The sequence below is a fragment of the Macrobrachium rosenbergii genome, chromosome 17, assembly GCF_040412425.1.
Source record: "Macrobrachium rosenbergii isolate ZJJX-2024 chromosome 17, ASM4041242v1, whole genome shotgun sequence".
Taxonomy (NCBI): domain Eukaryota; kingdom Metazoa; phylum Arthropoda; class Malacostraca; order Decapoda; family Palaemonidae; genus Macrobrachium; species Macrobrachium rosenbergii.
The window spans coordinates 20,888,265-20,908,070 of record NC_089757.1 but is presented as its reverse complement, the minus strand read 5'-3'; the positions used below and the strand labels follow the sequence as shown (position 1 = coordinate 20,908,070).

General features: G+C 34.9%; 1 protein-coding gene across 2 annotated transcripts in view; it reads right to left on the bottom strand.

Moving 5' to 3' along the window:
- Nucleotides 1-19,806, bottom strand: part of LOC136847775 (putative carbonic anhydrase-like protein 2) — a 482,132-nt gene that overhangs the window by 329,161 nt on the left and 133,165 nt on the right. Inside the window, exon 1 of one of the 2 annotated variants that reach the window (XM_067119682.1) lies at nucleotides 15,155-15,370. The exons of the other annotated variant lie outside the window; for it this stretch is intronic. Within the exon in view, the coding sequence (XP_066975783.1) occupies nucleotides 15,155-15,221 (67 nt within the window). The 5' untranslated portion in view covers nucleotides 15,222-15,370. Of the gene's footprint in view, nucleotides 1-15,154; nucleotides 15,371-19,806 lie in introns of those variants that run through there. 2 annotated transcript variants of the gene reach the window in all.

The window sequence follows — 19,806 nt, the reverse complement described above, 5'->3', positions numbered from 1 at the left end:
TTATATATATACATATTGTATACACACATCACAGCAAATAATAAACAGATAAAGGTCTGCATGAGTACATGTCCTTCATTAAAAATACGTAAATATATATATATATATATATATATATATATATATATATATATATATATACATATATGTATATAAACATATTTGTGTGTATATACTGTATAGGCTTCATATATTTATATATATATATATATATATATATATATATATATATATATATATATATATATATATATATATATATATATATATATATATATATATAGTATATATGTATATATTTTACATATATTATCAATAAAAATATATACATATATATACGTATATATACACATATATATTGTACCGACTAGCAAGGGAATAAGAGTATTTGTCAATTAGAGGTTATTAATAGCTGCAAAATGTCCACCACGCAGCACAAAGTAGATCTGACCAAAGGCTTTACACATCGATCCCTTTGGGCCATTCCAGCACTCGAGATAAATGATTTTGATCGCACTGAACTCCCCCGACCAAAGGATGCGTTCACCAAAGCTTTAACATGGTTCTGAACGATTTGAATTAAAAAACATAAATAAATAATAATAATAATAATAATAATAATAATAATAATAATAATAATAATAATAATAATAATAATAATAATAATAATAATAATAATAATGTCGAAGACATGCAAAATGGTGTCAGTGTAAATATATATTAAAAATGTATACAAAACGATTCTCCTCAACTGAGAATCGAGCAGGTTTCCGAAAGCTTTCATTTTCTTATAATATATATATATATATATATATATATATATATATATATATATATATATATATATATATATATATATATATATATATATATACAAACAACAAGCAGGAGTCCAAAGAAGACACAGTCAACAAAACAGTTGCATATTTATTGAAAGAAACGTTTCGTGTTACTTAAACACATCATCAGTCTGTAAATTGAAAAATACACATTAATTCTCTAATTTAAAATAAAAGCTGAATTAAAACGGCAGTTACATTCTTTAAAAATTACAACATACATAAAAAGTAAAAGAAAGAAGATTTTTTTTCTAAGTCTACCTGATCAATAGAAGGGGAAAGACGAAGTGAGACCACAAGCTCACGCATGCCCAGAGTACACTTAGGCCAAGTGCAGAGGAGAAGACACGTTGGCGTTTAAAAGAGGTGCATGACGTTTAATAAACAAAGACTCGAGGGTCGTCAAGTAAGCCAATTGTTTGCTAGTTCCCAGGATGGAAAAATGTTTTTTATCTATATTAACCTTGCATTTAACGGCATGATTTCTAATACTAGAAAATTCGGGATTAGTTATTCGTGAGCCAGTTCTGTAGCTCAAACCTAAGTGGCTATAATAACGGACCTGCAACATTCTCTTTGATGAGCCAACATAACTACCAAGACATCTTGGGCATTCAAATTTGTAAATAATATTGGACTTCATAAAGGTCTGTAGCTTGTCCTTATAATTAAAAAAGCCGCCAATCTTTAGTGGATTCATAGGTATTAAATTGAGTTTTAGAAATCCAAACTCTTTTTCAATGATTTGTTTGACTTTGGATCTAAGAAAGTCAGAGTGCGTATATGGTACCGTAGCGTACATAGTCAAGTTAGGAACATTACATTTCACAATAGAATCAGAAAAGTTACGTGCTAAAATCTTGTTAACTATGTTATAAAAAAGTCCAAAGTCAAACAAATCATTGAAAAATAGTTTGGATTTCTAAAACTCAATTTAATACCTATGAATCCACTAAAGATTGGCGGCTTTTTTAATTATAAAGACAAGCTACAGACCTTTATGAAGTCCAATATTATTTACAAATTTGAATGCCCAAGATGTATTGGTAGTTATGTTGGCTCATCAAAGAGAATGTTGCAGGTCCGTTATTATAGCCACTTAGGTTTGAGCTACAGAACTGGCTCATGAATAACTAATCCCGAATTTTCTAGTATTAGAAATCATGCCGTTAAATGCAAGGTTAATATAGATAAAAAACATTTTTCCATCATGGGAACTAGCAAACAATCGGCTTACTTAAATGCCCTCGAGTCTTTGTTTATTAAACGTCATGCACCTCTTTTAAACTCCAACGTGTCTTCTTCTCCTCTGCACTTGGCCTAAGTGTACTCTGGGCATGCGTGAGCTTGTGGTCTCACTTCGTCTTTCCCCTTCTATTGATAAGGTAGACTTAGAAAAAAAAATCTCCTTTCTTTTTACTTTTTATGTATGTTGTAATTTTAAAAGAATGTAACTGCCGTTTTTAATTTAGCTTTTATTTTAAATTAGAGAATTAATGTGTATTTTTCAATTTTACAGACTGGTGATGTGTTTAAGTAACACGAAACGTTTTTCAATAAATATGCAACTGTTTTGTTGACTGTCGTCTTCTTTGACTCCTGCTTGTTGTTGTGCACTTCCGCCTGAATGTGTGTGTATATATATATATATATATATATATATATATATATATATATATATATATATATATATATATATATATATATATATATATATATATATATATATATATATATATATATATATATATATATATATATATTTACACTGACACCACTGTGGATTTCTTCGACATTTTAGTGACTCAAAAGCGATTATGAAATTTAATAATAATAATAATAGCAACAATAATGATATTAATACAGAAGCAGATAATACTGAAAATCAAAGTTGCTCAGTTGAATGTATCTTATATCAGTCCAAATTCAGTGATTTAATGAAGAAACTCAATTGTGGGTAATTCTAATGGTACCTTATAACAAGCACACGACTGACCAGATGGACAGCAAGACATTCGACGCTATAATTGGGTACATAATTGCATTCTGCATTCTGCGCCACATAACTATTCTCTCAATAACGCGCACAAGCATTCAAGAAAGCACGTACTTTCACCCTTCATAATTCACATAATTATGCCGCCAATACAGCGCACATTAAAGAACGTAATTAAATAATCAATGACTTACATATCCATGACCTTATTGCTTTCAGTCATGTGCATAATTATGGCAATAACGCGTATAATTTCACCATAAGTGTACATAATTAAGGTCAGTGCATTATCGCAAACGACTGTATGGCTCAGTGTGACCTCTGAACGTGCGAGGGAAAATAAATAAATATTAAAAATAGCAAAATCAGATCCAGTGCTCAAACACAAACCGATATCCAATATTTATAATCAGGGGCATTTGTCATTCCGTAAAAATTATATTCAGTCCACACATATCCGAAGAGTAAATGGGTCTTTTAGATTTTGTAAATAATGCATGCACATATGGTTACCCGTTTACATGGGGATAAAATGCTGGATTTTTCCAACCAGAAAATGTATGAGAGAGAGAGAGAGAGAGAGAGAGAGAGAGAGAGAGAGAGAGAGAGAGAGAGAGAGAGAGAGAGAGTATTTCATGAAAATACATTTGTTTGGTTTTCCTGAACTCCTTGCTCTTACAAGAGCTATGCATGACGTTCCCTTTTTGTCTAGATCCCCCCCCCTCCCCATCGTATCTTTTCCATTTTCCTACTCTTTTTTTTTCCTGGACTCCAAAATTACATAAATACACCCGTCTAGAGGCCGCCACTAACACTCAGTTATACTTGCGCAGTTATGCCTGCACAGGCATAACTGTGCAGGCAAAACTGAACCCACTAACGTTCAGTTATACCTGCGCAGTTATGCCTGTGCAGGCAAAACTAAACGGTAGTGGGTTCAGTTTTGCCAGCACAGGTCGACTGTGCATGCATAACTGCTCAGGAATAACAGAACGTTAGCGGCGGCCTTAATAGTCCTTCTCAAGCACAACTAGGTTACTTAGGTATAGACATAATGAACAACCATTCGTTTAAACCTCACTTGCAACAACTCATACCATACGTTTGAGTGGTCGGTGAGGGAACTCTGATTATAAGTGACTCAAGACATGAGGTCACTTCAAGGGGTTAAGATATCTTTCGGAAGTATGTTCACAAATTCTATTTAAGCCACAAATACGCCAACATGTAGTATGATGTGTGTGTGTGTGTGTGTGTGTGTGTGTGTGTGTGTGCAGGTGCACCTGCGCCTACGCCTTTCCCATTAGAGGGGTGGCTTCAAAGGGTTGATCATCCGGTTTCAATTAATTTTACGGGACCAAACTGTGTAACTTAATTGCGAATCACCACATCTGACTAACTGCCAGGTACTTGATTCACTGCCTAGATCAACAAGGGTCCAATTAGATTTAAAGCAACGTGCCTAAAGCTGTTTCAAAGTATGGCTTCAAGGTGATATAGACCAGAACCAATTGACCTACTAACTGAGGAGGAAAATGAAGTACGGTAAATATCAAAGAAAACATTTGAGCACACCTAATTGCTACTTTTTACGTTCATTCAAGTTTCCAAGAGCTAATGTGGCTTAATGTCACGGTTTCTAAGCATGTATTGATCAAAGAATAACCAGAATACTACTTATACTCACCCCATAAGATTCTATTAGTTCCGAATAGGTTGGTAATTACACGCTTTCGGTTGCCTGAAACACACTGTTTAAATTTACACTCGAGAACCCTTTTAAAAACACGCACTAATTGCAACTTCAAATAAAGATATTTGCAATAATAAAGCTTGTATTTATGAAAAAATTAAATTTCTTGATGCGAGAAAACTGTTGTCTGTCTCGCTTTTTTTTCTCGCCCCCCAAAACTATACATTTGTATGTATGTATGTATGTATGTATGTATGTATGTATGTATGTATGTATGTATGTATGTATGTATGTATGTATGTATGTATGTGTATAAATATATACTTTATATATATATATATATATATATATATATATATATATATATATATATATATATATATATATATATATATATATATATATATATATATATATATATAAAAACAACAATTTATGCAAAAATTAAAGAGCTTAATAACAGAAAACACTAACTTCCTTGCAACTGTAAATCATTAAAATAAACCTATATATATATATATATATATATATATATATATATATATATATATATATATATATATATATATTATAAAAATTACAAATATACATATATAACGGTCTATGTAAAGTGAAAAAAATGTGAAAAAATAATCTCCACGAAACTTGAGCGTAGAAATTCAAAGCCCTGAATAGCTTGCACAGCTATTAGAGAGAAGAGATTTATTTTCCACGGCTTATAATTAAGCATCGAAACTAATTTTATGAGCAAATATAGCTCAACAGGTATTCAAATTTGCCGATCATACTGTGAAGTACACCCACCCGAAAATGAAGAAAAAGTCAATACTAGAGGAACTCAGGAGATTAATTAGCAGTTCAACGACTACGTGTATTCCCATTAGAAAGTCCTTCTGCTCATAATAATAATAATAATAATAATAATAATAATAATAATAATAATAATAATAATAATAATAATAATTAGACGACAAAAAAATTAACACGGACTCTCTACAAGCTAAATTCCGTTGAAACAGCAATTGTTTTCAACAAATCTGCCCTAAAAGAGGGACGCCTTCCAAATAATAATAATAATAATAATAATAATAATAATAATTATAATAATAATAATAATAATAATATTATTATTATTATTATTATTATTATTATTATTATTATTATTATTATTACTGTTGTTGTTGTCATCATGATCATTATTATTATTATTATTATTATTAGTAGTAGTAGTAGTAGTAGTAGTAGTAGTAGTAGTAGTAGTAGTAGTAGTAGTAGTAGTAGTAAAATGGGCCTGCGTTCAAGTCTAATCAGACAAGAATGCCACTGATTTGCCAAGATATCCATAATAAGCAAAACAACTAAACAAATAAATCAGGTTCCGAAGACTGTCATTTTACACAAATTACGTTTCTAATAAAAAAAAAGGGGCTCGAGTCTAGTAAGCGTTCAAAAGCGTTAGTCATGTTCAATTGATCCTAGCGTGTTCATTATGAACATGACGTTTATAATGTGGATAACGTAGAGACCAATGTTAAAAAGAATGAACTGGTCTTGTGGTTAACCAGATAATTCCAATTTCATTTAATGAACTGGTCATGTGGCTAACCTGAGGATTCGAACTTTACTCTCTGAACTGATTATGAGGTTGAGCTGACGTATCGAACTGTAAATGCTGAACTGATCACGTAGTTAACTTGGCGAATCGACTTTACATTTGAAAATGGCGATTTGGATAACCTGATGATTTGTATTTAGTTTGAAACTGGTCTTATATTAACCTGATGACTCATTCAATTTCGTCCGAAGTTGCGGGGAATTACCATAATTTCCAACCTTTTCTATTATCATATCGGCTACATCTTATATTCGCTTCATTTTTCTATTATTTTTGTATGGTACAAGTTCACTAATTCGAATGCATTCGCAAGCACTCCCCTTCATAATAAAAAGGCCGGTATTTCCTCGTTAGAGACCAGCATGTCAAAATTCAATTCTTTGCTTGTGACAACTTTCATAAGCCTTTTTTCATATAGTTCTCTGGCCACCCTCGAGACAATTCTTTTGGAGATGAAAGGTTATTCGCTTAAAGGCTGGGGTGGTTCCCTAGTGTCACTCTAAATTAAGATTTCATTTGGAAAACACACGACGAGGGGCGACCCTCCTTCCATTTTTCTGCTTGCGTTTTTCCACAGATCCTGAGAGCTGTGACCCCAACTCCCCTGACAACTTACTTTAAAGGCACTCGTGTTAAACCTCAGACATTGGTAGAGGGATGAAAACGTCATCGATAGACAACTCCTTAGGGCGCCCGAAGAGACTGCAAGTGTACTGCATAGAACTAAATATAAAATTGAAGTGAATTGAATATAGGATTTAGGTAAAAGGCCCAGCTCTGGGACCTATGATGTCATTCAGCGCTGAAACGGAATTTGACAGTAAAAGGTTCGAAAGGTGTAACAGGAGGAAAACCTCGCAGTTGCACTATGAATCTACTGTTAGAAGAGGGTGGAAAGTAAGATGGAAGAAAGAGAATACGAGAGGAGGTGCAGTAAAAGGAACGAAAGGGGTTGCAGCTAGAGGCCGAAGGCGCGCTGCAAAGAGCCTCAAGTAATGCCTACAGTGCACCGCATGAGGTGCATTGACGGAACTAACCCCCAACGGGGATATACTGCATAGACTCCAAAGCATATCAGTCAACTTTAAGAAATGTTCGACACATAAAAGTTAGTTCACCGTACACCAATTCAAGGTCTCTCTCGGTTATGTTCGTGCCCTGATTAATGTTAAGTTGTACACAAAGGTTTCCTAACATATATCAGAATTACTAATACAATGCCTACCTTTAATGTCAATGTTTTGCTAATTTTCTGAATGGATATAGTAGAAATAATGCAGTGACTAAGTTATATGGCATGGTAGAATATGCAGTAACAAGAGACATCGAAATCTAAAAAAAAAAAAAAAAAATTATATGCGGATGACATAATTCTCTTGTACCACTCATAACAGAGCATAATCAGTGGTGCCCATATTCTGCTTCAGTGTACCCAAATTCGAGAGGGAGATACATACACCCTACGAGACATTATTACCCGACATAAAAAATAAACTTACAACCCAGATCCAGTCATTACGTTTGCTGTTTATTACAAGTTCAAGAAGACACCTGAAGAAACGGAATGTGGCAAATCAGTTCTAGTGTCCTGCCTATGGTTCTATGGGCACTTATTCGGGCATTACTACTGGGATTTTAAGAAAGGGTGTCATGCCCCATCCAGGAAAGTACGATATGAAGACATGTGGAGGTTCATAATAAGCCCTATTTAGTATTACTCATGGTAAATTTTTATTACCAGCCAGTAATCGAAAACCCGTTCCACCATCGAATTTACCTAACGAATTATAGATTTAGGCATACATGCCAAGCACTGGGGCAGCTAAGGCCATTCAGCGCTGAAACGGAAATTGACGGTAAAAGTTTGAAAGGTGTAACAGGAGGAAAACCTCGCAGTTGCACTATGAATCAATTGTTAGGAGAGGGTGGACAGTAAGACGGAAGAGAGAGAATATGAACGGAGGTACAGTAAAATGAATGAAAGCGGTTGCAGCTAGGGGCCGAAGTGACGCTGCAAAGACCCTTAAGCAGTGCCTACATTGCGCCGCATGAGATGCACTGATGGCACTAACCCCCTACTGGGGGAATTTACCCAACAGCACCAACAATTCTGAACCCGACCACACCTCACACCTCTGTGAACTGAGCCACAAGATGCCCAGTGTACCCTAAGGAGGTCATCGAGGTTGCAACAGCAAAACTTCGACCATCAAGGCAAGTACACAACTTGTGGGTCCATAATACAGGCCAATCAAAACCAAGCAGATGACCAACCAATGCCAAGTTGTTGCAACCATCTCATAGTAATTTTTTTGAATCCAGTACTCATCTCCCTCTACTGTGTTCCTTGTTATCATGTCCTACAAATGTGGATAAGACGTTAACGCCATTTTGTTATGTTTGTTCTACACTATTAAAATAGAAAACTCCCACTTGAGATGGTAACCTCGTTTACAAATATTGAACAGCTTATGTTTAATCTTACCCTCAGAAAAGAACAACAGTCTTTAGAATATTACATGCTAGAATAATAATAATTATTATTTTTACTATTATCGGTATTATTATTCACCCGATCAATTCCACTTATATGGAACAAACTAGAAACAATTCCTCTTTTAAAAATGCTAACAAAGATTAAGTTCCCATAGGCAAATAAAATAAAGGAACAGAGGAATACTGAGTATACTAAAATATACATTAAAATAATAAACAATAACACACTTATCAACAAATATATAATATATATATATATATACATATGCATATGCATATACAAATACATATGTATATATATGTATACATATATGTATATATATTATTAAAAAATAATATACAATAACAAACTTATCAACAAATATATATATACATACATAATATACATATATATGTACACATATATACTGTATGTATATGTATATATATGTATATGTATATATATGTACATATATATATATAATATACATGATGTGAACATCAAATTCCGCCAAAATTTAAACGAAAGGGATGCACACAATAAGAGTCGTGCGAAAACCCAAAATGGCGTGAAATGAATAACGGCCCCCCACACAAAAAAAACACTCTGGCGTCGAACATTAAACGAAAAATAAAAAAAAGCTAGAAAGTGATGAACGTTAATTCTTTCTTCGGTCGAATGCTGATTGTTTAATGACTTGGTGTGAAATATTACCGAAGTTGCGTGCGGGGCTGTTTGGCTGGCTGGCTGTTCCACGCGAGACGTCCACGCGATCGGGGAATGCTGAATGGGCCAAAATAGCCTCAAGTGTTCGCGTATTTCTGAAATTGAAAGCTTACCACTCCCTCTTTTTCATTTCATAGTTTACTGCCGCGGGACTTGCACAGAAAGACGTACTTGGAGTTTGTGATTAAAGTTTTTAGATATCCTCACAATTTCTTTTTAAGCTGTTGTGATGTTTTGTTTTCGCACAGTAAAGCTTTCGTTACTAATATATTTCCTAAATATTTTTCCAGTTTACACAAACTCGCGCAACAAATCTATCTATCTATCTATCCATCTATACGTACAAATTTATGTATTTATATTTATATGTGTATGTGTACAATATATAATATATATACTTGTATATATGCATATATATACATATATGTATACAATATATAATATATATACGTGTATATATGTATATATATATATAATATATACATATGTATATATATATATAATATACATATATATATGTGTGTAAAACTTACCTAGCATTCTGTTCTTGTGAGGGAAAACAAGAGACCTTGATAACAATCAATTACCATCCTCGAAATTAATCGAATCAAACTCTTGAGATGAAATCAGTGAAGGCCTGCATAATCCGAAAATGAGCAACCTTTTTTTGATGCACTTACGTGAAAGCCTCATTAACAGCACAACAATTAATCCATATTTATATGCCATTTACTTTTTCATGTGCTGCATTCACAATCATTTCCCCTTATCAAATAAAGCTGACTTCTGCTCACTTTCATGGAATGGCATCTAATAGTTGAAATACATAAATGATTTTAATGATAAAAGATTGCAAATGCCCACACATACACAAACATACAAACATGCTTGATGCAGGTTTTCTTAATATCATAATTTTTTACGCCACAGAACTTCTAAAACACGATAAACGACAGAAAACAAGTAGAAAATGCGCCGAAGTTTCTTCGGCGCAGTCGAGTTTTCTGTACACCCGCTACAGAGCATAATCAAGGCCACCGAAAACGGATCTATCTTCCGGTGGTCTCGGTATAATCCTTTATGAAACTTTAACCAAGGCCCGGTGGTGGCCTATCCTATATCGCTGCCAGAAGCTACCAGAGGCAGTTCCTCATTGGATGGGTTGGTATCGTTCTCGTCTAGCACTCTGCTGGACCCGCGTTCGATTCTCCGACCGGCCAATGAAGAATTAAAGAAATTTATTTCTGGTGATAGAAATTCATTTCTCGTTATAACGTGGTTCGGATTCCACAGTAAGCTGTAGGTCACGTTGCTAGGTAACCAATTGGTTCTTGGCCACGTAAAACAAATCTAATCTGTTAATCAGCTCAGTGGTCTGGTTAAACTAAGGTATACTTAACTTTAGCTACCAGAAGCACGATCATGGCTAACTTTAACCTTAAATAAAATAAAAACTACTGAGGCTAGAAGGCTGAAATTTGGTATGTTTGATGACTGGAGGGTGGACGATCAACGTACCAAATTACAGCCTTTAGTCATTACGATCTGTGGGCGGGCAGAAAACGTACGAACAGAAAAAGTGAGAACAGAAAAAAGTGCGGACGGACAGGCAAAACCGGCACAACAGTTTTCTTTTACAGACAACTAAAAATCAAGCAGACTAAATATAACCGTACAGAAAAGAAACCATCATTTTCTCGCTAAATAAAAGTCACTGAGTGTGTTCTTTACAAAAAAACAAAAGTCATGCATACTATACGAGACTACTACAGAAAAAACCTAATTTTATCGCTATTTAACAACCATGGTACGTTCTTTAAGATAAATCTTTGACTAAATATGGTCCTACAGAAAAAAACCACCGTTTCCTTGCTAAATAAAACCCTTTGTAAGTTCTCCACGAAAAAATTATTCAGACTAAATATAGTCCTCCAAAAGAACTATTAATTTCTCGCTAAATAAAAATCACGGTGTATTGTTCACAAAACATTATTAAAACCAAATACAGTCTTCGAGAAAGAAAACCTTCATTTTCTTGCTAAATACGAACCATTGTAAGTTCTTCACAAAAAAATTAATCAGACTGAATATGGTCTTCTAGATAAAAGAAACCTTCATTCTCTGGCTAAATAAGAATCATTGTAAGTTCTTCACAAAAAAATTAATCAGGCTAAATATAATTTTCTCCCTAAATAAAAACCGTTATAAGTTCTTCACAAAAAAATTAATCACACTAAAGATACTGTAGTCTTCCAGGGGAAAACCCTATCACTTTCTCGCTAAAGAAGAACCCCAGTACGTTCTTCACAAACAACCATTCAGACTAAATATAGTCTTCTAGAAAAACATCATCATTTTCTGTATAAAAATTATTGTGTGTTCTTTACGAAATTCAGTAAAGAATTTATGACATCACACAATTCAGCGCCAAAGCCCAGAATTCACCAACGCCCCTACCTACAGCCCGGACTATGGAGCAGGAATGAATAATGTATGAAAAGAAGCGACGGGGAATTATGAATAAAGCTGATGGCAGCTGCGAGGGGCTTCAAGGGCTCCGCGGAGAAGACGACGAGGGCCAAAAACCGAATATCAGATTTAATGGTTGACTTATGCCAGCTCTTATCCGGGTTCATGAAGGAAGATGAAGGCTCTTGTCTTAGGTCCGGGTGGAAATCTTCAACAATATTTTTGGGAGCATTTTTATACAACTCATATCTGGTTTCTTCCCTTGTCTTAATCGGTGAGACTATCGCTTCCTTCTCAGATGTTCAGGCTCAACTTTTTTCTTCCCAAAATCTTGAATAAATATAAACGGAATATAAAATTTAGGTTAAAGGCCAGGAGCTGGGACCTATGAAGTCAGTCAGCATTGAAAGGGAAACAAAGTAAAAATGTTTGAAAAGGTGTAACAGGAGGAAAATCTTGCAGTTGCACGATGAAACAGCCGTTTGGGGAGGGTGGAAAGCAAGATGGAAGAAATAGATTATGTACTGAGGTACAGTAAAATGAATGAAAGAGGTTGCAGGTAGTGGTCTAAGAGACATTGCAAAGAGCCTTATGTAATGTCTACTGCAATGAAGGCACTATCCCAATATGGGCCCCAAACCCTTCAATTTGGTTTCCTTCAAACCAGCCTTAAAAGAAAAGGTTGTTTTGCCCATCCCACCATCATCTCTTAAAAGAGAATAGTTATAATTTGTAAAGCACAAAATGCACAGCAAAATAAATATTCACTGCACAATGTTCTATAATCGGTATATAATCAATACATGCGATTTTTTCGTTTTGTTCATGTTATAAACTCGAACGAATGAGATTACAAAGGCCTTAAGAGTTTTCGAATTTTATTATTTAAACAATATCATATACTTTACCTTATACATAGTGGTAAACCGAGAGAAATGATGTATTTATAAATAATTACGTACAAATATCCAATCTTGATTGAATTTAAAGATAGTCACTAGCAAATAAGGCAATATATTCTCTCTCTCTCTCTCTCTCTCTCTCTCTCTCTCTCTCTCTCTCTCTCTCTCTCTCTCTCTCTCTCTCTCTATCTCTCCTATATATATATATATATATATATATATATATATATATATATATATATATATATATATATATATATATATATATATATATATATATATAAATATATACATCAATATATGATAAACGCATCAATGAAACAAAAAAAAAGGAATAACAGCTCTATTTATATATATATATATATATATATATATATATATATATATATATATGTATATATATTATATAATGTGTACATATATATTTTTATATCAGTTACGATAAAGGGTAATGGATGTGACAATCGTCAATAACTGTATAGCACACGCGCCCGCGCACACACACACAAACACACACACACACACACACACACACACACACATATATATATATATATATATATATATATATATATATATATATATATATATATATATATATGTATATATATGTGTATATATTTGTGTGTGCTATGCAGTTATTCATATTTTTAACATATTCATTGACGTTTATCATAACTGGCATAAAACCATAAGTAGTAACCATTAATTACTAAAATTACAAATTTTTTTATTTTAGTCTTCCGAATTTAAAAATAAGCAAGTAAAAAATCCGCAGAAAATTTCGGCGCAATCGGGTTTTCTGTACAGTGTATAATGCTGTGTGAAACTCTCTGCCGCGGCCCATGAAACTTCAGCCACGGCCATATGGTGGCCTTTGTTGTTGGCACCTATAGCGGTGCCAGACGCACGATCATGGTTAACTTTGACCTTAAATAAAATCAAAACTACTAAGGCTAGAGGGCTGCAATTTGGTATGTTTGGTGATTGAAGAGTGGGTGGTCAACATACCAACTTGTAGCCCTCTAGCCTCAGTAGTTTTTAAGATCTGAGGGTGGACAAAAAACTGCGGACGGACAGACAGAGCCATCTCAATAGTTTTCTTTTACAGAAAACTAAAACTCGACCTATAACAACAAAAATAATAAGACGAAAATCAGGGCGAGGTGGAGGAAGAAGGGCAGGAAGAACAAAAGCTGCGACTAACACGGCAATGTCTTGGAATACACTAAACGCTGAAATAATAAAAAAAAAAAACATGTAATGAAATATATTACTACATCTAAATCAGTTCCCTTCTAGAGAACGAAACCTGATTCTTGAAATACGTTTAAAAGTTAAGACATTCAATGACTTATGTGGAGAAACAAAAACTCCCCGGCGTAATTAATCATTAAGTTTCGACGCTAGTTTTTTTTTATATGATTTAACATCCAAGTCAGCAATACCTTCCAAAGGAAAATATTATTGGAAATTTATGAACATTCTCCATGAGATTTGGTGAAAAATAAGTTTAGTAAAATAGCAATAAGAAAATCTTAATAAATCTAAGAGAATTCCTAAAAGAAATTAATGGAAAAGTTTAAGAAAACTGAACTATAAAATTTGGGAAAACCTTCATTAAATTTGCGAATAACGAAAATTGAGTCAAAATCTGACAAGAATGTTTTGAAACTTCACTGATAAATATTGAAATTCATAATAATCCTGAAATACAAATATTCAGTGTTTCTTGAAAAATCTTACCGAATATAATACAAACTACACAGTAACTACAAAATATTTGTTTGCTCTTTACTGATGCAATTTGGATAATTCTTACAAACTATTTTCACGGATATTTACTAAAAGTGAAAATCAATCAAGTTTTGAGATAATTTACTTTAACTTCTGCGTAATAAAAATAATCATAATTACACTACGACAGAAGAAAAGTGGTCCAGGAGGTTAGAACTCAACCCAGGGTACCTTAGCAGGTCCTTTATAAAAATAAACATTATGTTACCAATTTTATTCTTGGAGGAAAAGCCGATTGTGAGGGGAACAATTGTCTATATCTCGCTCACTCGCTCAGTTATTAGGGGAAAAAATGTACAAAAAAATTCTGGAAATTCCGTAAGAAGTGTAATAAACCCGAGAAAAAACGACGGAAACACCACTTAAATGAAGGATTGAAGTATGTAAATTATAATGATAAATGTACAAACTATAAAAACTATACCAGCATCCATAAAACGGTCATTTTTTCTCTCCCACTCTCATTCAAGATAGGATCTGCATTGCAGAGCAAGAAATAATGCAGATATCAGTATATTAAGCATACACATAACATATATAATGTACAGTACATGTAAATATGCATTGTGGTGACAGACTATACATAGTCCTCCCTCTGCTGAGAACAAGCTAAACAAAAACAAAAAAAACTTTTCACTAACCTCTCGAAACGGCGAGCACCGCCCAAAGAACCGCCAAAAGTTTTAGTCCAACCATGACACCGGCCATTCTTGAAAACTTTTCATTTGCGAACTTCTTGAACCACTTACGAGAAAGTATTAACAAACATAGTGGATACAAAGCAAAGAGTAGTTGTCTTTCTGAACAATGACAAATGGAACGAGCTGTGGGGAGTCTTTATCTACGAGTCAATCGCGAAGTCTAATATGTCTTGTGGAGAGAGAATGGACAGCGTAATCCGTGGTCTGACGTTACGGGTTCGGCAGTCGGAGGACAACTGAACTGGTCATCAACTAGTTTGCCCCACTGCTACCACGAGCATAGGATTAGAGTTGCCACTTGCTTTATTTCTCCCCATTTCAATCGCTTTATTTCTGCCCACTGGGTTTGATAGTTACCAGTTCGCTATTTACCATTCGTGTAATTCTCATATTTCCCCCCGCCCGCATGAAGATTAAATGTTAGTGAACACATTACTACCATTAATAAGAGGATTTTTTTAATTCAAACACAAACACGCGTGATGACAATACAAAAGAAGCTTTTAATAAAATTCATTTGAATTATCCATTCTTTCTCTTTCACCGGGTTAAGATCAGGTATCATAAAGACAGCGAAGTCTCCACTCCCGACCCACTTTATTCGCTTAACTTCTCCGCTGAAGAATATCGAATAGAGTAATTACCGAAAGAACGGGGAGACTCGCTCAGGCAGGCGGAGGAAAATAAATGTTGCTACGGGACATGCAACCGTGCTTTCCGTGTCAGGAAAAAGTGATACAAAATCAAAATTCATTTTCTTTCTCGTTATCATAAATTACTTTCTTTGAAAAAACAACAATAATTCTGCCCTATTTCCAGAGATTTGTGAACATCAAATATACCTCCTACTATGCATAAAAATTTTATTTTGCTCAAGGTGAACTATTATTTTAGCTCTGCTGTAGCTTGCTGTGCTCGCAATAGTAAGGTTCGTGACTTACGCCTGCCTACCGCCAACAGTCGACCCAGCTGTGGTGGAGGGCTTGCAACCTCACCCCTAAAGACTTGCTGAGAACTTAAATGCCTTTAGCTACAACCTGGAGCGATTCCTTCCAAGAAATGAGAACTAAGAAGTAAAAGCTATTTAAGCTTTCAGATTAAAAGATATTGCTTTTCTCCAAGGTCCAATAATTAAACTTGTGATAAAAAGTAACCTTAAGATTAATTTTTTCTAATTTTCCTCTCTCTTCCTTGACCCAAAGTGGTTATGCTGTCTACATAAAAAACAATTCTTACTGTCTCCTAGGTTACACAATAATTTTGCTTTGCAATATCAAATATAATTTTCAATCCGTCTGAGATATATAATGGTAATAGTTTAGAGAAATGATTTCGCGTAATTATATAATTTTTTAAGTCTACTCTTCTCTCTGGAAGTGAAATGTGAATGTTGAATGTAAATGTGAGAGAGTGTGTGTGTGTGTGAGAGAGAGAGAGAGAGAGAGAGAGAGAGAGAGAGAGAGAGAGAGAGAGAGAGAGAGAGGTCCAATAATTTATTGAAAATTCGCGACTTATTGTGTAATTTCGTAAATCAATTTAGAAAGTCAACTTAAATTTTCTATATTTATTTCTGACTCCAACGCAAGATTTGAGAATTGTTCTGGGGATTTAAATGAATACTGGATGATTTCAGGAATTTTCATAAAAATGTCCAACGCATTTTGGATTTCAATTAAAATTTCACAATACTTTTGGGACATCAAAAATAAATTCCATGAATGTATTTAAAACTTCAAATCATCCATAATAATAAAATCCGAGTGGATCTTGTTTGTCCTCCCTCTAGTGACAGTAGTGGAGACACGACACAGCCACCCACCCCCTGCAAACCAGTTTGTCCTCCCTGGGTGGGGGCGGGGTAGGCAGGAGAACGGGAGGGTAGGGGAGACATCCACCTCCTCCTGCAAACCAGTTTGTCCGCCCCGGTTGGAGGCGGGGTAGGCAGGGGATCGGGAGGATAGGGGGGGACAGCATCGCCGGGTTCCAGCGCGCGTAGCGCGCGCCAACAAGCTCGTTACTAATACTTATGGAACTTTTAACTGACTTTCCGATTGCATCTGAACCTTAAACTGAAGTTCTTAATTGAATTAATTTGGAACCTCTCATGAATTTCTTCAAAGTATTCGGAAAGTTTAGGGAGATTTTCTTTGCATTTTCGAATGACATACTGTACATTTCTTACATAAAACTGGGGCTTCTCTTAAGATTTGGTGATTAATTTGAGGGGTCAACTGGAACTTTCCTGAAATGTTTTCGGGACTCATATGAAATTTCAAAACAGACTTTTCGTTTTCAATTAATTTTTTAACAAGAATCTCGAACTTTTACGAGCATTTTCTGAATTGTGATTAGACTGCTATAAAAATTTTCTAGATGAAGGTCAACAACAAAGCACAAAGAGCGTCTTATATTTCCTTGATAACATTTTTGTCAATACATTGTGAGGCTTAACTTCTTTTCATGATAAATTTCAACTTCAGTCAAAATTTGTCAAAAGCGCGTGATACTAAACTGAAACTAGTACATTGTATAATGTTCACACTTTCAAATATCATCTTGGACTTCATGATCAAAAGCTGTACTTTACGATGAATTATATAGAAGCTTGATCCACCAAATGATCCTAGAACGGCAAATCGAGTGAAATTTTGGTATCTGAAGGCATTGGCTCCTAAAATGCGCTTAAATTTTTTATCTTCATGTTTTTGGACCTTGTGAAGGATATTTAGTTTACTCTACTTCAAGCTTATCTGTTCTTTTACTTGAATGATCTGGGGACTTGGTACATACTAGGGATTTGAAGTTACTTTTTTATCTTACAAAATCCCAATATTTCCTTCAGAGTTTAAGAAAAAATATATTTCTTATACACCTCGAATAAACATACATACACATAAACATACACACACAAGATATATATATATACACACACATATATATATATATATATATATAATATATATAGAGAGAGAGAGAGAGAGAGAGATCCTATTCCCAAACAGTTCTTTTGTGTTCCATTACAATCGACTCACTATAACGTACCTAATTCACTGCCTAAGTTAACAAGGCTTAATGGATTGAAACAATAAAGTGCTTCATTCTCGGCCGGGATTCGATCTTAGGCCTTCATACTAGTGAGGCAAGCATGACGCCAATGATCTCTGTACAATTCATACTTAAACTGCAAAATCGTCGGTGAACTCCCAGTCCAGACAACTTCCCCATTATTGTCCGATTCGTACGCCTGCGCAGAAGGGTCATCAGCGGCCTGTCGAGCACGTCAACACAGCACTCACACGGACCCACACACCGTCCATCTTACCAGGCCGGCTAATCTCCTCACAACGAGCATCTCTGCGCATTCTTGTACATATGTCATTCATAATATTGTTATGTTAAATGTATCATTCTTAGAGCAAACATTAAAATGTCAGCATTCCAGCTATATGTATCATAACTTCATTCGTGTCTTGTATAGTGATTTATGTGCATCTTTCCATCTTCCAACAAACAGTTGATTGTACTCTGACCTCTGATTTGTTCGCCTCGTGTCAGGCACTACATTTCCGCTCGCAAGAGCTACTGACCTGTCTGTTTGTTTGCTGTTTAAATAAAAATTACGGGCTGCTCCATGAGTAAGAGCCCGTGCTGGCATAAAGCCACCTCAATCAAAAACAACATTTGAATAAGTTAGTAAGTTCATAGATGCAGCCTCTTACTCACCCATTCGCCACACACTCTCCCGCTTCATAGATGATGAGTCCTCTTCTGTCCTATTATCCAGTTCCTCGTTGGACGAGTCGGTACACTTCTCGGCTAGCACTCTGCTGGGCCCGCGTTCGAGTCTCCGGCCGGCCAATGAAGAATTAGAGGAATTAATTTCTGGTGACTGAAATTCATTTCTCGCTATAATGTGGTTCGGATTCCACAATAAGCTGTAGGTCCCAATTGGTTCTTAGTCACATAAAATAAGTCTAATCCTTCGGGCCAGCCCTAGGAGAGCTGTTAATCAGTTCAGTGGTCTGATTAAACTAACGTATACGTAACTTTTGTCCTATTATCCAATGCTTCTTTCTCGCCATCGATCCATCTTTATAGGTCCTCCTCTCCCTCATCCTCCCGTCACGTCCGAATTCTATACACATTTACCAGCCAATCATCTTTCATTCTTTTCACAGGACTGAACCATTTCGCAACACTCTGACCCATCCTTTCAACTATGCAAACAATCTTAGCGCTCATTCTACGTATCTCCACAATCCTCACCATTTCAGTCCTTGTTATGCCATATATATTAGGTATACCAATCTTCTCTACAGTTTCCATTCTTTTTCATTCGTTCGTGTTCACCAGCCGCACTTCACTTCCGTAGAGTAGAATTTGCTTAACAATCTCTTCATACATTCCCAACTTTTTTGTTATACTGTAGGTATCCCATGTTTCCTACCCATCTTTTTCAGATATCTGCTACGTTTCAACCTTCACCTACTCTCATCCTACCACCAACCTTAATATTTAATCCTAGTTACCTACTTGGGTCTCTCTCTCTCTCTCTCTCTCTCTCTCTCTCTCTCTCTCTCTCTCTCTCTATA